Source organism: Dreissena polymorpha, chromosome 8 (assembly GCF_020536995.1).
Source record: "Dreissena polymorpha isolate Duluth1 chromosome 8, UMN_Dpol_1.0, whole genome shotgun sequence".
In the NCBI taxonomy this organism is placed as follows: Eukaryota; Metazoa; Mollusca; class Bivalvia; order Myida; family Dreissenidae; genus Dreissena; species Dreissena polymorpha.
In genome coordinates, this window is record NC_068362.1 from 16975521 (window position 1) to 16999388 (window position 23868).

The window sequence follows — 23868 nt, forward strand, 5'->3', positions numbered from 1 at the left end:
ATATTAATACACAACAATGAAATTCCAACAGGCCAAGTAAAATGGAACAGCCTTTTCAGTATTGAAAGATCAGAATGGAAAAGTCTTTATGCATGGGTATTTACAACCACAAAAGATTCATACAACCAATGGTTCCAAGTGAGACTGACTCACAACATACTAGCCACAAATAATTTGTTAAAAAATGAAAATGAGTGACTCAGACATATGTACTTTCTGTAAAACAGAAACAGAGACTCTCGTCCATTTATTTTGGAGTTGTAATGTCATACAAATGTTTTTACAAATGTAAAGAAAAATGGATAACATGTCATTTTATTGAATCCAGTTTTGTGTTACATTTGTTATGTTCTCACGCGTTCAGTTTTGATTATTGTTAGACCGTCTTAGGTTTCGTATCTCAAATTTAATTTTGAAGCATAATATCGTTAGAACCAAAGTTTCCCTTATTTGACTCACATGCACCCTACAAACAATACGCTTTTTTATAAACATTTTAAGATCAATTAGAAATTGCTGAGGATCGTGTTCTCACAAACGAATACAATATGTATATGAAAATAAACAGATTTTGATTCAATTTTCCAATCAGTTTTATATGGATTTTTTTGGGCATTCCCATATCTGCTAGTCAATATGCAATGTCCTTATACATACCATATGGGTAAAATATAGGCGAGAACTAGTGATAATGTCTTTATACTCCCCACATGGGGCCCCTACGGGTACACTATCGGCTAGATCATATGGCAAGTCCATATAGGTCCCATATATGCAAACACAAAGGTTTTACAAAACTATATGGTTGAATTTTTCCAGAAATGTTTTCTTATCATGTTATCATCTGTAAATCTTACTAAGTATTCGTATCATATAATTGAATTCCGTTTATCGTATAAGCAAAGACACTTTCCGCGTACTTTTTTTCGCCAAACGCGTAATTTATCATGTGCAATACGTGTCTTAATGCTTTCCCCCTCAAACTCCAATGTCTGGTGGGATTAAAATTTACCATTCAGACAATGATTGGTTTCACATTGGCGCAATGTAACTGGAGAACACTGAAAGCCATGGCGTGTTTATATATTTATATATTCGAATTCATCATTGTAAATCACACGTACCATAATAATTATGCACTATGAACATAATTATGCTTCTCACAATCTTTACTTCTTTCGATGTTTTACTATGATAAATAATGACAGCACAAAACAATAATTTTCATATATCAGCATTGATTAAGTAGAGCTTTGTCACAGACATGACGTTTAACCCCACATGCTGCATTGACACATAATATTTTGCATGCTGTCTTCACAAAACAAGAGAAGCTTATTTATGGCTATTTTTAAGAATTATTATGCCATTATCATTTATGGCCATATTGACCTTTGACCTCTTGAATTGTTTTGCATGACACGATGTCCAATGACAGTGAACACAATTAATGTACAGAGTCATTTTTAAATCTCACAATGAATGACATAGTTATGGCCCGGACAAGCTCAGTTATGGCCATTTTTGACTTTTGAACTCCAAGTGTGACCTTGACCTTGGAGATATCGACGTTATTCTTTCGCATGACACACCGTCCAATGACTGTGAACAAATGTACCGAGTAATTTTAAAATCTCACAATGAATGACATAGTTATGGCCCGGAAAAGATCATTTATGGACATTTTTGACCTTTGAACTCAAAGTGTGACCTTGACCTTGGAGATATGGACGTTATTCTTTCGCATAACACACCGTCCAATGATTGTGAACAAATGTACCGAGTAATTTTAAAATCTCACAATAAATGACATAGTTATGGCCCGGACAAGATCATTTATGGCCATTTTTGACCTTTGAACTCAAAGTGTGACATTGACGTTGCAGATTTCGGCGTAATTCTTTCGCATGACACACCGTCCAATGATGGTGAACAAATGTGCCATATGATATTAAAATCTCACAATGAACGACATAGTTATTGCCCGGACAGGCTCATTTATGGCCATTTTGACCTTTGAACTCAAAGTGTGACCTTTACTTTGGAGATATCGACGCAATTCTTTCGCATGACACACCGTAAAATGATGGTGAACAAATGTCCCAAATGATTTTTAAGTCTCGCAATAAATGACAAAGTAATGAACCGGACAAGCTCAATATGGGCAACTCCAAGTGTGACCTTGACCGTGGAGATATCGACGCACTTCTTTCGCATGACACACCGTCCCACGATGGTGAACACATGTACCAAGTCATTTTAAAATCTAACGATGAATGACATAGTTATGGTCCGGACAAACTTTTGTTAAAACGCACTAAGTGACCCCGTGACCTTGTTTTTGACCCAGCATGACCCATATTTCAACCTGACATAGACATCATCTAGATACAACTTCTGACAAAGTTTGGTGAAGATCGGATGAAAGATCGACAGACCGACCGACAAAGTGACTCCTATATAGCCTCCATTACCAATGGTAATGGGGGTATAATAACTGTCTGGTACAAGCATTAATACTTAGGAAAGAAATTATACTCTGAGTTGTTATATCGGATAATCTGCCTAATAACTAAAGTTGTTTCCCTTATATGGAGTTTATTTTCTGAAATTCCAAATATTGACAATGGACACGATCTATAATCAATATGCATTTTACGCGAAATTGTTTCCATCTTTATGTTTCAAACATGTTTATCGGGGTAGATACTTAATAAATGTTATACTTACATGTGACTGAAGTAAACAGTGAATGAACAAATTGAACATTAACTGTAATTGAATTATATTATATATAATCATGAATATACGACCATCTGAGATGTATTATTCACAGGATTCAATCAATATTTACTTTGATAAAAGATCACCACATAACAGGAAAAGGATTGGGGAAACCCTGAATGATATATGTGAAGGAAGGTAAGTCGAAACATGTCCAATACAAATTAAACAAAGTGGTTTAAAAACCTATATATTGAGAAATCAAAACAAATCAGACAGTATATATAGCGACTTTTATTGCATTATCATTACAATTTCACAGATCAATAATTGTAACCACTTGATTGTTCATTATAACTGCTTGCACCTTTTCATAAGAAAAGAGCTTGTCTCTCTAAGAAGATGATACGTTTCTTTTTCTTATTTATGAGCAGCGCTCCGTAAAAGATCCTTTACTGCATGTGCGTAAAGTGTCGTCCAAGATTAGCCTGTGCACATGCTAATCAGGGACAGGGACGATACTTTCCGCCTTAACTGGATATTTGCTGAGAAGAGACTTTCTTGAAACGAAATATATAATAAAAGCGGAAACGGTCGTCCCTGATTAGCCTGTGCAGACTGCACAGGCTAATTTGGGACGACACTTTACGCACATGCATTAAACCTCTTTTTCACGGAGCAAGGTTCATTTAAATTAGGTAACCGAATGCAGTTTCAGTAACCGTTTAATTTATATTCACCGACTTGAAATATCAGTTATGTTATGTTTCACGGCGCAAATTATATATTGTTTTGTATTGTGTATTTGACACTTGCCAAAATTAATAGACTTCCTGAGGTTGTAAGCTATTTAACACTCACCGGAAATGATGCACTTCCTGAGGCAAACACGATTTTTTTTACTACTTATTTCCGGATTTGTTGTCCTATATTCTTAAGGTACACAACGTAGTTTGTTTAAAGAAAAGATTACAAATGGCTTTAATAATTATTTATAAAAAAGATATTCGGAACTTCACTTAATTATTCTTCTAGGCAACCATCTTTCTTCGCTAACAGCGTTTTGAATATTTATGCCATTTTTGTCTGTTTGCAAGATGCAGAGTAAGCTCAATTCCCACGATTACCGTTGTTTACCGTTATGGTAAATGGGTGACAGCCGACAACCGGCGACTGTGGGTCTTCAGAGAGCTAGAGAGGCTCGGGAAGTGTGACAGCATATATGTTCACATCGGAAGCTTTATTCCGCCAAGAAAGCTCACGTCATACAATTGCGGAGTTTCCATAAGGGTGCGGGGAGATCCGGGTGGATATTGGAATCGACAAGTACGGTCATCTCGACAGACCCCTTTGGCGGCCTCGGCTAGTTACAGTCCACGTGCATCCGATAGGGACAGAGAATACAACCACTATAATGATGATGAGGAGCTTTTGGAACTGCGTACATTAATGAGGAGGATGAACTTTCGATCCAACATTTCTTATTTAAGAAAGCTTTTTCCAACATGCGACCATAAAATGATTGCTTGATCATCTGTAAGTGTGCTACATTATTACACAGTTTATGTTATTTTTTATATATACACGTGTATGTCAGTATTACATAGCAAGGCTAAAGCATGTACATAGCTAGGTCAGAGTGTTAACAACGCTTAGTCAAAGTATTACATCGCAAGGTAAAACTATGTACACAGTTAGGTAAAAGTATATACATAGCTTCGTCAAAGTATGTTCGTCTCTATGTAAGTTCATAGGTAAATCATCTGCCTTTTAAAGCTTAACGTTTGATTTCAAACGTCTAAAATGGTAAGTGTTTAAAGTTACGGCAAACTGTTGATTCTTTAACCGCAAAATAAAGCCTATATATGAAAACATTTTTTTCTAGAAACAAGTTTGATATGCATAGCATACATATTTTAAACATTATTAAAATATCAATTTAACTGAAATAAGACCATTCTGTTAAGCATCGAAGAAAATGAATCGGCTATACCATGTTCTGTTTATGTTTGTTGCGTGTGTTAACTATGTCTAGTACATTTGTCCTGTGTAGAACTGATTGGTAATGGGTTGCTTGCCATTAATAATGGATCTTGATATAAAATAAGATCTCACTGGCTGATTGAGATGATGATTCATACCATTTAACTTGTTTATCATCATTATTGCGTATGTTTTTGCCGTCTCCTCGAGTTATGTCTAAACTTTGAATATTTCTGAATATTAAAAAAAATCATTTGTGAATGTTAAAATGTTTTTCTGTTAAATATTTATATTGTATTGAATTAATGTAATTGAATTTAATATTGTTTTCGCAACGCTCATGCCATAACGGCTCTGGCGTAACCAAAACATGCATATGTCATAAACGATACAATATAAATTTAAATGAACAGTGTTGGACGGTATTTGAATATTTTAATTACCCCCCCCCATTCAAAATGAGTTGTTTTAGTTATTGTAAAAATCGGCGTTTTAATAGGAAATTAAAACAGTCATCGCATTATTTGTGTGCTTTGTTTTATTGAACAAGTGTCGTTCGATTGCGGCAAAGCGGTTATACACGTGAAAGCCTTTATTATGAACTGAAGAGCGAGCAACTGCGTGTCTTCTTTTCAGTGATCATTATATGTTAGACGTTGTTATCAATAGACAATTACATAATAGGCCAACGTAGATATTGAAGCGGTTCTCTGCAAAGCTCTACATTCATATCTTTAAGCGCAATTGTTCTGGTCAGTGCACATATTAAGTAATTTGATATGTTGACGTGTTGTTGATTTCAAACCTGCCAATACGACATATAATATACTTATTATGCGCCGATCTTATTAATGTTATTACAAGATACCCACCAAACGCCGAAAGCAATAATAACTATAGATGCTTCTACAACAATAAGTGCAGGTTGAGTTTTTACAACAACAAAAAGTTTGAAGTATGCATTGCTGAAATAATTTTACTGATAGTTTTGAAATTCTTAATATTTTTATATCGATAATATTACGTTAAATCTTTGATTTTATAAATTAAGTTATCACTACGCTTAACCCACATACGAAAGCTAGATGCATGTTATCTTAGCGTTGCACCCTTAATCACACTTAATCGCATTCCGGCGTAGCTTCGGTACACACACACACACACACACACACATTGCAAACATTAATTGGAATGTTAAGAATAAATTTTCAAAAATCTTTTAGGGAGAGAAACTATATAAGATTTATTTCTTTCGTTTCAATCCTTTTCTTATACTGATTGTGTTGTAAATTACTTGATGTACACTGTGTTTGCCGAAAGAAATAAATATGTTTAAACTAAAAAAAAAATTCTTCCTATATTGTAATGCGCTGATCTGAATGTAAAACCTATATGGTGCTATGTCCCTAAAGATTTTTATAAGGACGGGATGGAGTAGTCGAACTTGTCGACGCTCTCAAATGTTAAGCTACTTTTTATATTGGTAATATTTGGAGCTTTCCAAAGAATTTAGCCCATATAAAAAGTATCTCTAAATTCTTTGCGCGTCTTATAAATAAGACTAGGGATGGAGGTGATTCGTTTTGTTTTCCTTTCATCGTTCCTCAGAAAGTTAAGGTTCTGGTGCTTTGTTTTGTTTATAATAATTGTGTTATTTAATGGTAATTCAATTGAAATGTATTCTCTTTTAGTTCTATTTAACTTGATTCGTGATGCTTTGAGGTAAACATTATGTACACGCTAATCTTGAATTAATAAGTATGGGCGTGTTGTGCGGTTTGTAGCTGTTTAAAACCGGTTTAACCAAGTCCCAAACTGTCTTTGTATTGACTGTTTCGAAACGGTGATCCCAGTTGCGTCTATATTTGTGCATATGTTATGTTCGCGAGTTGTCTTGTATAGTTTTGACTCTCACCGTTTGTCCATTGGTTCCTTGCTATAAATAAAGGGCCGCTTTGCATGATAAGGATTTCTCTCCTGCAGATGAAGTCTTTATGCACATTTAAGTGCTTTTGTCCGTACAATAATTTATATGCATGTGTTTGTGTTGCTAATCATCACAAATACATTCACAACTATGAAAACTAAAAATAGTACGTTTCGTGTGAAGAATAGGTTTGCGAAACTATGGGTTAACCAGAACGAATTCCACATAAACAACACGTAAGTGATAAAAATGTCCTATCGACCAAAAGAGCGCCCATACACAAACAATAAAATTTTATGAATGGTAGTGAAAAAATGGTGACGGTTGTGAATCCACTTTAAAAACGGTTCCAATATTTAATACACCAAGAATTAAAAGAATGCGTAAACAAGTTTGAACAATACTTTAATCAGGTGAACCAACTTGTTAAATGAAATCGATGGACCGAAACAAGTCAGCATCACTACAGTCGCCACCCATTATATTATACAAGCATATATATCAGCTGTATGTTCTCTGAAATAAACACAAACTAAGGTATGTAAAGTGCACAAAAACGTGCGTGTGGTCAGTCCACCAATAGTACAATGTAAGTTTGACAGTAAATGACAAAACTCATCGAAACAAAACTAAATTACACCACTTATTAAAAAAGATGTATAATCAGTGCAAATATATTGTCAACAACACGCTTTTGAACAGATAAGATTCTTGCAAAATACGACATTTCCATGAAATCTAACATTTAAATGTTATTTTAAGTAATATTAATTTGAAACTTTTTAATTTATTTCGTATTCAAATAACGAATTTCTGTAAGCTTAATTAAAAAACAATTATGTATTGCATTTAAGAACATAATTATTGTATGAAACACTTATTTTGAAAAATACAATCTCCTAAATCTGTGTCTTCATTTTGAGCAAGTGACCCAGTATTGTCTAGCCCTCACGACCGTACCTAGTATTTGATAAGATAACATAATAAAGCTTTGGCTAGAATGTACCAGAAATATTGTAAAACGTCTGGAAATATATCATTAAACACATGTTCTGTCTAATAGTTGAGCGAATATGAATATTGTTCTTAAATTTTATGAGTTAAGTTTAAGTTCTGAAAAAAGGCAATGACGTCGTGGGTGGTGCGGTGGTCGAGTGGTAACACTCTGGTCTACCATTCCATATGTACCCGGTTCAAATCCCGGCCGGGGCACTGGAAATTTCAGAAATGCTTCAAGAGATGTACTGGTATGAAACCCAGGTAATTCTCGCGTGTATCGGTGGTATACACTGAGCACGTAAAAGAACGAAGGTATCTATTCGCAAAGAGCTAGGGTATCGCACCCGGATTCCTTGTATCCCAATACTGTCTCTTATGCTTGCTGTCTCTTCAGCAAAAAAACAAAAGGACCCCATTGGAAATAAGTGCTTGCACTTTCATGGGTTATCCTTGACCGCAAGGTCAAAATAAATACAACTACAACAACAACGACGTCATAACAAAATTAGGGATCAAACAATCACATGTTACAAATTCATTGCTATAACTAAAACGACCACCTGGTCCGAAACTATAACAAAAACACTGCAATGATTGTTTATAATTGTCACGCATACAATAATAGTGCATTTAACAAAGACCAAATTGTTCTTTATTGGCAAATAAATGTAGTCCTTTTAATGTTTGAAACTTTGATAATAGAAGTGTTCTTTTAAAATTAAATTATTTGAAAAGGATTTCCACTCAAAAACAATTTAAACAATTGAGTTTTAACGTTTATCGTCATGCCGGGCGATATATCTTTAAAATATACAAAATATAAACAAAGCGAACGGTTTGATGTACGAGATGGAAAGAAATCTTATAATTACACGAGAGCCTTGATTTCTGACAAGTTAAGTACGCTCATCTATCTATTAATACTCTTAATAATGTGTTAGGAAGTGCTACATAAAAAAAATTCGCGTAATTCGCAAACAAACCAGGAACCACACGAAAGTTAACATCACATGTGTACACATGCATTAGTGGATTAAACGTTTAACGTAGCGCAATGTATAAGAGGATCTGATCTACGAATTGTTAATTGTTACTGGTATTTTACTCAGTTATGAAATTGAGTAAAGTTTCTGTAGATACGTCACTAACCTGATAGTTTAATTTCTGATATAGATGAGCCAAATAGTTGTGATTTACTTGTTTGATAATAACTTCGAAACCTATCCAGAAATCCTTCAAACAGATTTTGATACTTACGACGCTAAAACACCAACATTATTTGGCTAATATTCAACTCGCTCGTTACGTTTTGGCATTCTTGTTTTCATTTTCTATGTAATGCTCGGTATTGTTCACGTATGCATTAGATACAATTCGTTTTAGACGCGCGTTTGGTTTGTGATTAATTTCTGGAGTACGTATGAAGTTTTCCAAACTGGCTAACCGGTTTAAACCCATTGTGCTTGTCATTGACCGTTCCAATGCGGTGATTCCAGTTTGAATAATTTCTTGCATATGGCTGTTGTTTTTTGTTTTAAATGTAGTGGCTAAAACAGGAAGATTTCCCCTGCTTAAGTTTCAGGATGGTCATCTTTTGTTTTAGTGAAAGACTACAACAATTTGAATCGCGCTGTATGGCTAAGTAGAACGTCTCCCCGTACATATATTCAGTGGTGTCATACGTGGCCGTGAGCAGTAACGATAAAACTATATGAATGAGAATTATTTACGATTTGTCTTATACAAAGTTTGTTTCGCTTTTGTCGGTATTTACATCGCTAACCTAACAGTTATATATATGTACATTAATACATGTATTTTATTAAAATAGTTATTAAGATATCTAATTTTTCTCCTGATATTGTTTCTTGAGTTTCGGTGTTTGCTTAATTAAATGGTAGAAGACTTGATTTTAACCCACAACTGTATTAATTTAAAATTAAAACATAACTCATAACTAAGTTTGCATTAAAGCTGTATTCCGAAAAGTTAAAAACGTGTGGTTAAATGTACCGAGATAATAGCAAAAAGCATACGTAATTTTCTTCCGTTGATTTGTATTTGGACGATTTATTCAGTATGTAATTTATTTTTGTTTACAAAAGCTATAATACAATAAATTAAAAAGTATATCAATTCAATTCAATATCAATTCAAATACTCTTACTCCATTGTTCTTAAATTACATGTAACACTGAGTATATTTGAGTCACTTTAACACAATGGACGACAGGCACATGGCAGTTACAATTTACAATTGTTGCTCAAAATAAAACCTTAGCTTTCTAGTTAAGTTTTGAACATGTTAAAACAAGCACTTTTTTATTTAATTAGTAGCCTATAAATATCATAGAATCGCTTTTACATGCTCATGTAAAGTTTCTTTCGCGTGCTCTAGTTTGTAGGTTCATTTAATAACATATAACCCACTGAAATAATGAAAGGTGATATGCGTTTTGTTCCAATTTTTAATATAATAAAATAGCATGACATTTATACCGGCCTAGAATACATATCAAGTAAAAATATTTATGCCCATGTGCAATGATGCTTGTATAATATAATGGGTGGCGATGTTGTGAAGTTGAGTCATGGAAAAAGAGAGTCGCAGTTTATCCCACAATAGGCGACTCTGTAAATGTGTAAAGATACAGTGGCTGGTCCTTTCCTTCTCCGAGGGTGTAATAGCCATGTTCGTCAGCGCTCCAGCAGATACTCTGACCCTTGGGCTCCTGAATGTAAGGTAGCTTGACCCCCGGGGTCTGCAGTACGCTAAGATAGTCGTGTTCGGCCATGACGTCCCAATAGTACACGCTCTCCTGAGCCTAGAAATATGCACGTCTAATATAGTTTGCAAAAACTTTGTTTAACCAGGTGCTCGTTAACTTTTACCATTCATAACTCACTGGCTTTTATACTATGTAATGCTCGGTATTGTTCACGGACGTTGTTTGACGACTTAGATATATTTAAGTGGTATATCATGTTATTAACGAACACTAATACAATGCACATGCACTAACATGGTTCATTCATGCATACAATTTATAAACATGTAAATGTTGTCGAGCGTAGGTTATGTATGACTAAGTGCGTATGGTAGATAGTAAATCGGTACTATAAGATAATGTCGTCCGCTAATGTTAAAAATTGTTATTTTTTTGCTGTTATATATCAGACACACACATAATTTATATGCTAGATTGCAATAAATCAACTGTAATTATTCTCCCTTATTCGTCATACTGACCTTTATGAGAACCCTATTCCCTGAGGGTGAAATATCACCTCCCACGGGGTCATTATGGGTGGAGTCAATGTTCAGTTGTGCGGTCGAAGAAATCGCCACTCTGTTACCCGTTCCCCAGGCTGAATTAGGCAACTGTTTGTGGACAATGCAACATGAGAGAGACAGCTGTTATTTGACTATCCGTGTAAGATCAGTTAGGCAGGCATTAGTGACACAACGAAAAAAAAAATTTGCCCATATGACCAGAAATATCAACAAAAGGTCAACATTACCTGGTTTAACATTTTATGCCCTTCATTAAGTTACCAATTATGTAGAAACAGGGAGATGGCAGTCACGACCTTAATGCTATTATACATATAAAATGAATACACAAATACTTATCAGCCATGTTTGATCGTAGTAGTATACGTTTATACAATTATTATTTTACATTTTTAATTTTTTAACAGCAACTCGGAACGAACATTACTAACACGAATATTTAATTCATACATATGCATTTGTTTATATCGATGTGTGTACCGTACTTTATAATTATCACGGTACACGTGATTATTTCGGAAAAAAGACAATGAAATGCCACACCTGTGCAATGATACCTCGTCCATTAGGTGCCTTTGATATGATGTACAGGTTTGCATTTGGGTCCACCATTATTGTCTCACTATCTGTCTCATTCCATCTGTAATACGAGTATAAATATAATATAAGTTTATGAATGTTCATATACATAAATAACCTTCACAGCAGTTATAAACTTAAATAATTCTGTGTTTAACGTAACGTAAGACTACCTTAAAGTATACGTTTCCCGAATTAGTTGTCACAAAACATGTCGGTAAAATACAATGTTACATTAGTGTGTCAGCATAGATGTATCTCATACAGAACTATAAATCAGATCAGGTTATTTAACTCATTATCATCAATATCATTTATATTGTCGTGCTGACAAAGAAGCCAGGCCCCGTATTACATGTAGCGAAGAGTTTACAGACATGTGAAATACACTATTCAAAGAGATATAATATTTACAACTAACTAATACTAGATATTGTTGTTTAGCAATTCAACTTTGAATTTAAATATTTAATCAGTATTTATATTTGTCGTTTAATGTTCAATGCGACAGACTTAAGTATCTTACTTAAACTCTAGTTTGTCCTTATCTGAGACGTGGATTGTTGTATCATGTTGAAGGTCGCTCGGCTCTCGGACTCGATACACATTGTTTCTTGCATGGCCACCCGCGTTGCCAATGTCGCCTGCAGATACAGGCATGTTCGGCGAAATAATTTAGGAGCTCATCGCTCTCTTAAAAAGGTCTGTTTCAGATATGCAGATGAGCTGTTCTTTTAGGCTGAATTGTGTATGGTAACGAAAGCACGGAAGTAATGATCCGTAGTAAACAAACTTAGATATAGGCCGCATGTGTGTCAAGCGAACGGTACATACTCGTGCACTATTTACGATCACGAAATCTCGAAAGCATGTTACAGACCCTCTTCCAATTGAGGTTTCAATGCATGCAACACGAGTGTAACCTTTTTGGAACGTACACAGTAATGCATAGCATTTTGAATAAGTTTATCTATGTATGAATCTATAGACACTGTATATTTAAACATGTAAATGTTTTATTGCTGTGAAACAATAAATCATAATGAAAGCCGTTGGTCAGAGTACAAATTTCAGCAGCAAATATTTACCTATGTATAAACAATCATCAGCGCTTCCGGCAGCGCATGGACCAAGAGCAATATCTTCAAGGTCGTTGTGAGTGATTCCCGTCAATGTGATGGTGGATTCTCGGTGTCCAGTCTTGGTGATGACAAAGATTTCCGCGTCAGAACCGTGATCGTTGTGAGTATAAAGTAAACCTGGGTGTTGTCGACTAGCAGCTAAACCGGATGCCTCAACAATATGATGCGACCCGACTGTTCCAACAATTTGCCCGTTTGAAACAGATGGAACTATGAACAAGAACCAGCCTTATTATAGTTGCCCCATATATTCAGAAAATAAAAACACTAACAAACTGAAAATACCGGTGCACACACGACTGATGCAATACTGTATATTGAATGCGTATTTCACATTAATAACATGCACATACTTCTATCCTGTTTTGTTAATGCGAAAATCCATTTAACTTACCCTCTCTCCTGACAATACTTCTACAATTCGAACCGCACACAAGGAAAACAATAAGAACTGCACAAGAAATAGTATCCGCCATTACGTCTGCGTAATTTACTTAACGTTATGATGTTCTACACTGAATGTTAAGTACCTTTAAGCGTTTGTATTTATAAGCACATGATCAACTCATCACTTATGATCCGGCTTAAAATGGTATCTTTTCAGGCATTCTTAAATGTATTAGCACACATGAAAATTGAAAAATGCATGCAAATATATGAATAAAAAACTCCAGAAACATAATAATAAACTTCCGCTAATCCTTCAGTGCTGAAATACTTTTACAATACAGAACAACACATGCGACACGACTCAAGCATACACTGATTAAAAAGCTGAGGTCAATGCCAAGGGAAGTTGAAAATAAAGCACAGGGGATTTAAATTGGCTACCGGCGCGCGAACCACACATTTTTAATTATAAGCACACTAGCGCTCTTATAATTAACTTTAACCTCATAGTAAAAATGCAATTTCGGGAGCACAATATTTTCGAAAGAATTATATATTTATTTAAAGATTGCGTTAACTGCTGCCTGCATATACGATACACAGAAGTCGGTCAATAGCAAACAAAACATTTAATATTGTTTGTAATACATTATATTTTGACCAACAGTAGTCATCAAATGTTATAACTAATGTTCTATGCAATAAATTCATATCTATCATGATAAATCACATATGTGTATTTAGAAATAATTGTGAGACAATGTGAGATTCAAACGATTTGAAATTTTTTATTTAGGACTAGTTTATCGCCACTTTATCGCCTTTATCATACCAGTGTTACCAATTCATTAGACTCAATCCGCGGTAGTGCTTCCCTTATCAATTATCACTGTTCGCAGGGCAAATGAACACTCATGGTTGAGCTATGCAATGACGAATTGGAGCGATGTGGTTATCTTAATGTCCATGAGTGACGAAGGCAGGCTTTAAAGAAGCATTTTATAATTACATGAGTATATATACACTCACTCGTACCCATACATAAAGTAACCGAATAATTCTATGCAATTATAATATCACGACTTTTAAACGAGGGAAAAATAGAATTTGGAATATCAGACAATCGCTTACCCAATTAAATCGTCAGAAAGAGACTATGAAATGAATATTGCTCGCACTTTTAACAAATACCTATGATAACTTAAAAGCTTAGTTTAAAGCTTCTACATCAAATACAAGGAGAAAAGCATACATGTATTCAGAAAATGGGTATGTAATAATAATAATAATAATATTTATTATGAACAAGTATTGGGTTTTGTACAGGACAGCAAATGCATTATATAAGCTTAAACAGTAATTACTCTAAGTTTTCGGACACTCTAAGTTTTCGTCCAACCTCTTTTTTAGACTGAATAATTATTTTTCGTGACTCTATATTTTCGGACATACAAGTTTTCGTCCATAATAAATGACTCAAATTTTTCGGGCAGTATATTTTAGAACGCTCATTTACTAGATTTCTGTTCTGTTGTCGTTTATCTGGGACCCTTTGATAATGGAGTTCTACAACCGGATTAAGGTGATAAAACCTTGCTTAGGATGCCCTGAGAGCAACTGACCATTACAAGTGCGTTATTGAGTAGATTACCATGTATACCTGTAATAAACAATGATTTCACTCAACAGCATTTGCAATGATATCGTATTCAGGAAGCAATATGGTTGTTTCTTTTATAACGTTTCATATACCATTTCATGTAAGAGATTGCATATAAGTGAAGTTGTATTTTTATTTAAAACAGATAATGGGCAGTACAACAAAATACAACCATTGCACATTTATTAATAGGGTTCATTTGACTATAATAATTGATAAACAACCATAACATATATGTCTTAAAATATGCGGACACTCGTACTTTTTGAATGTGTTTCGTATCTAAATTTTCGGACACGAATTTGTTTCATTTTTTAAGTGTCCGAAAACTTTATAATTACGAGTAAATAATTAAGAGTAATTACGGTAAATCAAATGCAACGGCGATGCAGCTTGCATTAATACAAATTTGTTTGTAAAAGTGTAAAATAAATTAATGGGTAATATCAAAATACCTGCTCATTCATGAAGTGACATTGAAAAGAAAAAAAGCATTGGTTATAAAAATGTTAAACTAATTTTCCTGTTATCGTTGTAACTTCATCATTCACCATGCAGTTAAAAAATAACATGTAAAGATTGCTTCAAGCCGAATGTCATTAATCCGCATGAAACATTTTGTTAAAATGCATTATGGACGATGGGCTCGATATTTTACCTACAGGGATTAAGTTAGTTGATATTTAATGTGTGATGCTGTATGCATTGTCCGTTAGTGTAAAGGCAATGGATCATATGCATGAAATAAAACATGAGCGTTTTTTAAATAAGAATTGATCACCTTGTAATATTCATTGAATTTAATTATTTCAATCTAATTGTTAAAAGCAAATAACGAAGTTAAACAAACGAAAGCAAAGACGCTTAGGATTTACAAAAAGACAGACAGACAATTTTGGCGAATACAATCAGTACATAGCCATTTAAACATAATACATATTTCAATTAAATAGCTTGTCAAGGAAATGTGATTGATAGAAATTAGTTCACATACGGAGAATGTTCTTAACATATTCGATGTGAACTTAATATTTGGAATCTTACTTTTACTAAAACAATAGATATTGAGTTAAGTATTATAACTGCTATAACATTTAACCGTTCCTATTAAGAGCGACAAACGAAGACAATACCAAATAGATATTAAATTAATTATAATAATTACTGAAAATAACATTTAAGTATTCCTTTATAAAGATACTTACAACAACGACAATACAAAATACGTATTCAATTAATTATAATAACTACTGATTAATAATAAAATTTAAGCATTCCTTTAAGAAGATACAAACAGCCATGATACAGTTTAACATACAATGAACATGAATTGACAATATCCGTGACATTCAATAGCAGAGATTATATAAAACAACACATTTGGAAAAAACGCTTAAGATTAATATCAACCAATGAGATGGTGTTACTGATTCATATTCATTAAGTCGGTTCTATGCTTACTTGCGAAATATATATACTTAGACAGCCCTAAAAGTTCAGATTGGTTTGTGGTCGTGATAAGCTGGATGAATTTAAACATACTGGCCTATTATAATAATACCTTTTCAAAAAGCGGCGTCATGATGGTTTTTGTAGAGTAAGTATGTTTTCTTGAATTGCTTAAACATTTTAACATTTGGAAAAAAACAACGTCATACTCTTAGTATTGATGGAAAATAGTTTTTAGAAGATGAAAACATAGCATTGTTTATCAAAATTCTGGACGATATAAATGAATTAATTTGTTCGCCCAGATAGTTGTATTAACAACACATCAGAGAAAACTACAGAAATGTTGACTTACAAGTTACTAACATACAACTTAATTCAAATGATATATGAATCGATGAACATTAATTTTGTTCAATTAAAAAAATGCCATTTGTTCTCTATAATGTCGTATGTTTTAGGTCAGGAAATACAAGTGTAATGATCGTTGCGTTGTTTTATCGGATTATTCCCATCAGTGAAGATGCCAACAAAGTGAACCGATTGTTATTATCAATTATTATTTAATAAAACGCGTTCGTCACATCATAGGAAAGAAGCAAATATGTTGCAGGTCTTCAAGGGATCTTTTCACGCTTTGGTAAATTGACAAAATTGAAAAAAGTTGTTTCAGATTCGTAAGTTTTCGTTTTAGTTATGATATTTGTGAGGAAACAGTAATACTGAACATTAACCATGCTCTAATATAGCCATTATATGCATCTTTTGATGATTTTAAAACCTAAAAATTATAAAGCGTTGCAACGCGAAACGATTGAATAATTTGGAAAGTTCTGTTTTTGTCGTTAAATTTTGTGAAACTACAAAGATTGCTTATATAAGGTATAAAATACGTCACAAACGTGTACTCGGCGGAATAGCTCAGTAGGCTAGGGCGTTTTTACTTCAGGACTCTGGCAGGACTCCAGGGGTCACTGGTTCGAAACCTGCTCCGGGCAATGTTCTTTTCCTTTTTTAAATTTTTTTCTTGATTTTTTACTGGAGCTTTTACGATCCAATGTTTACATTTATCAATATAAAGCATTTAATGAATAAGTTAAAAAAAATGCCAAAATCTGTGAAAAGGCCCCTTTCAGTGTAATACATGAAAACATTAATAACAATTTGCGTGTTGAATTTTTTATTTTCTTCTTCTATGGCTTAAGTGAACTTTCATTATGTGTACATGCTTTGTATAGTGTACCAAAAATACTACATTGTCCAGTACTACGGAGATTTAAGCTCTACCATTCACAAGAATTGTTTTCGCAATGAATTTCGACCATTCAACTTGAAACGTACCTACAGCACAAATAACAATATATATCAATATTCCTGTGACTAAAATGTTCTGCGTTTGTATAAATTAATATTTATATTAAAACAGATTTTAAAATAGTTTTTGAATATATCATTAACGTAACGTAAATAATGTTAATGTTCATTCTATTTTAACTGACGAAGAACATATACAAATTGCGCATATGGTGGGCTTTTAATAGTGTTGCAAATTTAAAATATCATGAAAACAACATTAAATATAGTGTATGTTATAGAATAGCCTATTAAATTGATCGTTAATGTTTACGTAGTTTGCAATATAAAAATAAAAATAAACCCAATTAAATGTATTTATTCTAAAAATATATATGATACGATTTTTTATGAAACTGGAAAATATAGATTATATGGATAACGAAATTGTATATAAAGAAAAACGATACAACTGGTGCGCGAGCTCCAAAATACCGCCTAAATGTATAACAAGCTTACTGCAGTAGGACGGTTCCAAATGTATATTTTTATGATTTAAGCTTATTTGAGATTATATGCCATTTACTAGCCAAGAACCTATGGCAGAACTCCAGTGCTTGACTATTTATTTACACCAAAATACGGTAAGTTAAAAGAAAAAACAACTTTTATTAAAATGACGTTAGCTTTTTAAATATGTGTAAACTTCTGTTGATACTATACCACAAAAGCCAATTCTTCTTGTTTAAATTTTTTTATATTTGTCTTGTATGATCACACAAACTAATTCTATGCATGCAATTTAAGTTTATGACATCGCTTGCAACGTATAAGCCTCATAATTTATTAAGAGATTGACATAATAAATCTATACACTGTAGTTGTGCAAACTACCCAGAAAATATTATTTTTATAAAATGGTTTTACATAAGTTCAACGAAAATACACATTTTATTTTTATTATGTTTTTGTGTGGCACATGCAATACTCAGTTCACGCCAACTTCATAGCATCTTCGAGCTAGTACGCCTTTAGTGATTTACCGTGAAACAATATTCAATGTGTGGAAAAGAAGTAATGCAACGATGCTTTAGCTGGGGAAATATGGATCATAAGGAAGCAGACAGTGTGTTGTGTTAACTAGGGTGTAAAAACAATGTCCATACCACTTTCTTATTTATAAGTATACTTTGAAGTCCTTCTTGTCAAGGGCAATACTTACATGACCAAACAAAGTGCATATTCACATATTTGTGCTAAACTGTATTATTTAAAACGTCATTGCAAAGTTCTAAAATAAAATATAAAATATACAATACATAACGAACTGTCGTGTACATGCTGTTACAACAATAAACTTCGCCATTGCAAAGCTATAAAATAAAATATTAAATACACAATGCATAACGAACTGTCTTGTACATGCTGTAACAACAATAAACTTCTCTATAAAACAAGCATTCGTTGGCTGTTTAGATGACACTGTGAGCCTAGGATAATAAGTAAGAAAGTAAATCACTCCGTTAATGACACTTACGTATTAACAATGAACTCCTACGTGACCCCGCAAAAGTGTGTACCTTACTTTAACTTATAAATCGGGCGTAGTTTATTTGCACCAATTGTAAATTATTAAGATTTCGTGTGATTTTATCCATTACACTGGTGTCCGTCTCTGACTATAAACATTGTCCCAAACTGAAATGTTCCAGGAAAAAAAAGTTTCCAAAAAAGCTAACGAATCAAAATTGCGAATCGTTTTTATTTGCAAGATGTGCACTTAATGTTTAAACTAAGATGTCTAACGTAAATAACAACAAGATATTGTCGTCGCCTTGGCTTGGTTTGCATCTCTGTATCAACAAACTCTTAACATTATCCATTACTCACATTTAAGAATACACGATGTCTAAACTTATTTATTGTTCCTTCGGCCAAAATCTATTCAACATAGTGAAGGTTTCCTTTAAATGCCATTAGCATCCATCGTCTAAAGAAAACATTCATACGAACATGACAATATTCTCTAATAAAGACATTGGCATACAGCCAAAACAAGATGATTGGACTCAGTAAACAAACCAGTATACTTTTAAGTATGCTATGGGCTAATTGAAGCGAGGTTCGGGCAGAACAATCACAGCAAACCATGAGTAGGAACCTTAATTAGAACAAGAACTGGTAAGATATATTTCTTTGGAATACGAAATACGGACTTCATATGTGCAAATTTCATCACAACAGAAAAACGTAACCATTAGTTCATGATAACATTCAATATCGATGTAGGATTTCAATGTAAGCCAGTGTATGTGTTGAAGAAATAATGAAGTTGAACAAGAAAATGCCAAAGGTTCTGCGTCAATCATGTATGGTAATACAATCTTAATCATAAGCGTTGATGCAAATCGAAATGTGACGTGGAGTACTATAAATCATAAAAACACATTGTGAAAATTCTTGTCTACTCAATCAACATAAATAAATATCACACTAAGTCATTCAGCATTTTAAAAAATGCTTTCGTTATGCTGTAGAACCACAAAAAACAATCCAGGTGGACTCAGGAAGGCGTTTGCTCCAATCGTTTCACGTGTCTCTATAAACCACTTTAATTCGGATACATTATTCAACCATTAACATACAAGCATATTAATCCTTGCCGCACATGTACGATAAGTTTTGTGATAAACTATTGGCTGCTCTTACTTAATTGTATAAACTACTGATTGGTAATGGCGACAAAATAGCTCCATTTGTCTGAAACAAAGTAAACAAAATCTGTTTATACTGTAAATGTTTAAAGAAACAACATTATTGCTGCTCAAGTAGTTAGAAAATCGGGTATATTGTGCGATGGCTAAGTTTAGGGTGTCATTTACGTTACACACAGAATTCTTTGAAAATATAATCGTTCTTTAAAACTCATTAAATACATAAAAACATATATCCAGTGTTGTTATTTGACAAAGTTGATGTGTCATATTTGATGCATGGTTAATGAGTAATGTTCAGTGTTTTGCATTTAACGTGTAGCATACGGAAAGCTTTAATTGATATTCCTTTGTTCCAAAATATTCGTATCGTGTTTACACGGTGCAGGATCGACGAGGTTCACAGGGATTTACAAACGGGCTGGACAGAATGAAAAAAAAAACACCGTTAAGATTTTTGTGTGTGTAAATATCTCAAGTTATTGAAATATATTAGCAAAGTCTTTGGTGCATAAAGGTCAGTTTGTATTGCAGTTTATGCCAATATATTAAGATTTAAAGTGGGTATGCACGATTTCGTCAAATATTTATGAATTTATACAAAATGTGTAACAAACTAATTATACAAATAGTTCAATATACATTAAAATAAAAGTTAAGAAGAACATGTGTCGAAAAATGCAAAATAAGCCAGATATTAAATTCTGAAATCGAAAATGTATGTACAGTCGAATTCGCCAGCATGTATATCATGCATGTACGATGTTAATCTAAATTTAGTTTTAGTGCAGATTCGTTCATACGACACAAAGACACAATTTTGTTTTACGGATCATTTATATTTCCTGCACCGATATCTATTCATACGACACACGAACATAACTCCGATCCTAATAAAAAGACGAATGCTTTGGTTATTGTAGGAAAATATGTTCGAAATATATTCGTCACAATCGGCTCGGGTGCTAATTTGTCTTTGCTGCATTTTATAAAATTGGTCTTCAATGTATAATTTGTCTTGCCTATTTCGTGTTATTGTAACATATTTGTATCAATATATAACACTTTAACACATATAAAAATCGTGCATACTTATTTTTAGAAAAAATAAAAAAAATACGTCTGAAATCGGTTCCAACATTTGCCGTTGCGTGCTGTATAACTGTGTACATGAAATGCGCTACACATCGAAATTTTGGCCAAGACCACACGATTATTAAATAAAGTAATTATGATGTATTTCCCATTGCCATAAGCAACATAAAAACTGTCTTGCATGCACTAGGTGAAATTCTTAAGAAAAAAATGTTTACCAAAGTTATTTCCAGAAAATCACAACATTCCTGTTTTGTTTAGATCTACATCCATTAAAGGGGCCTTTTCACAGATTTTGGCATTTTTTAACTTATTCATTAAATGCTTTATATCGATAAATGTAAACATTGGATCGTAAAAGCGCCAGTAAAAAATCAAGAATAAAATTAAAAAAAGGAAAAGAACATTGCCCGGACCAGGTTTCGAACCAGTGACCCCTGGAGTCCTGCCAGAGTCCTGAAGTAAAAACGCTTTAGCCTACTGAGCTATTCCGCCGTGTACACATATTGGACGTATTTTATACCTTATATAAGCAATCTTCGTAGTTTCACAAAATTTAACGACAAAAACAGAACTCTCAAAATTATTCAATCGTTTCGCGTTGCAACGCTTTATAATTTTTAAGTTTTAAAATCGTCAAAAGATGCATATTATGGCTATATTAGACCATGGTAAATGTTCAGTATTACTGTTTCCTCACAAATATCATAACTAAAACGAAAATTTGCGAATCTGAAACAACTTTTTTCAATTTTGTCAATTTACCAAAGCGTGAAAAGATCCCTTTAAATTGTGAACCACACAGTCAAGTTATCCAGCACCCTGATATTGAGAGGATATTGTTAACTTTTGTAGATCATCGATTTTATCCCACTTTTACAGCGAAATCGGTTGATTAAAGCCCCGTTTATTAAATTTCATCTATAATCAACGGCAAGGCTATAATCAATGGCACGAAATGACGTCATCAACTGCCGAACGGGACTACTTTTTCCCACGCACCTCGTCACCTGTATTTGCCAAGTGCATCAATAATAAAAACAATCTCAAATGTTTGTCAATCTCAATTACCTTAAAAAAAGAAAGTAGCAAAAAAAGTGTTGTTTTTTTTGTCATTTATTGTCATTAAAACCTAGTATTGGGTAAATTTAACACTATGCAAATAGGTTCTGTTGTTGTTGCTCCCATTTGAAGAAGTCAGTTCGAGTTGCTCCCCTTTGACCGTAGAAAACAATCGTCTGGACCAAGAAATCCTGTGTTAATTAACAAGCTGTACTCGGATATGCGTCCATCTGATTTTTCTTCAAAGCATCTTTTCTACCTGGCAATACGCACAAATGACACTGCATCCCGGTGATTCTTGCGTCAACAATTGGGTGTCAACAAGTTAGGTCAGATGCTGAAGGCCATGGCAAAAGACGCCGGCTTTCTCAAGCACAAGAGAATAACGAACCACTCAGTTCGCAAATTCCTGGTCCAAAAGCTTCGAAATGCAAACATTCCACCCACTGAAACCATGGCCATAACAGGGCACAAAAATGTCCAGTCCATAATCAATTATTCCAACATATCTGTTGAACAGCAGCAAAAGTGTTCATTCTTGCTCAGTCCAGTAAATGTAACAATCCAACAGATTACTCTTGTTCACCTTCACGCACTGAAACTATGGCCGAAATGCAGCCTAGACAACCACTGTCTACCGTCGAACAAGTTGATCTTGATGTTCGCCCCACCCAGTCACTTCACTTGCAAATGTCTTTCTCTAGTTCGAACAACTTTGCCGCACAATTATTTGGTGCCACTTTCAACATTCAAAATGTTAATGTATATAATTAGCTTAAATCCAAGTAATCTTTGTTATTTCGTCACGAAATAACCACATATTATAACAAAGAAGGAAATATTGTGCACCTCGTGATCGACTTGATAGTTTGATATCGAACGTGAATTGTGTGTGGTGTTAGTCTACGTTGTAAACAAATGTAGTTCCTTGTATATAACAACTTAATGTCATATTGATATCATAAAACTTAAAGATTTGCAATTCAATATGATTAAAATTGTAATAAATAACGCTCGACACTTTGTTACAGAACGATATTCTGATTAAAAAAAATGATTATTTGATCAGCGGTTATTTTTGGAACGCGGAGTAATACACTGACCTTGGTTACACTACAGTCATTATCAAAGTACGACAAACACATATGAAAACTTATTTTGTTTAAATAAAAAAAGTTTACTGAATAAAAAGTGGGATAAATAGAATAATAGGTCAGTGTTGATTATAGATCAGGTTTATCATGCTCGGCACGAAAACGAAAAAGCACTCGCCAAGGCTCGTGCTTTTTGTTTTCTAAGCCTCGCATGATAAACCTGATCTATAATCAACACTAACCTATTATTCTCTATGTCAGTTAATAGTGGCAAGATAAATACATATTTTCACGAGGGGCGGCGCATCCACAAGTGCAAAAATGTATTTTCAATGACTGCGAGTTAAATACAAATTTAAAAACCCACACTATTTTCTTTTCTGAGGACAATCTGATACGCATTGAATGCCCCTCAAAATATCATTTGCGGAGACTTTCTTCCTATGTATATCGGTCGTTTAT

General features: G+C 33.7%; 1 protein-coding gene across 1 annotated transcript; it reads right to left on the reverse strand.

Annotated features, from left to right (window-relative positions):
• Nucleotides 1–9672: 9672 nt before the first annotated feature.
• Nucleotides 9673–13366, reverse strand: LOC127842182 (uncharacterized). Its single transcript, XM_052371541.1, has 6 exons — nucleotides 13044–13366; nucleotides 12596–12859; nucleotides 12034–12151; nucleotides 11472–11568; nucleotides 10884–11015; nucleotides 9673–10458 (listed from the first exon to the last, which is right to left on the reverse strand). Exons 1-6 carry the CDS (start codon nucleotides 13123–13125, stop codon nucleotides 10246–10248), a joined length of 906 nt encoding a protein of 301 aa, XP_052227501.1. The 5' UTR covers nucleotides 13126–13366; the 3' UTR covers nucleotides 9673–10245.
• Between the last annotated feature and the right edge of the window lie 10502 nt (nucleotides 13367–23868).

What these genes read in the sequence shown, in the direction of transcription:
- LOC127842182 (XM_052371541.1), bottom strand. Translation starts at nt 13,125, where the DNA reads ATGGCGGATACTATTTCTTGTGCAGTTCTTATTGTTTTCCTTGTGTGC. An exon ending in GACGAGGTATCATTGCACAG is followed by an intron (nt 11,016 to 11,471) that starts GTGTGGCATTTC and finishes GTCCACAAACAG; the next exon opens with TTGCCTAATTCAGCCTGGGG. An exon ending in GGAATAGGGTTCTCATAAAG is followed by an intron (nt 10,459 to 10,883) that starts GTCAGTATGACG and finishes GCATATTTCTAG; the next exon opens with GCTCAGGAGAGCGTGTACTA.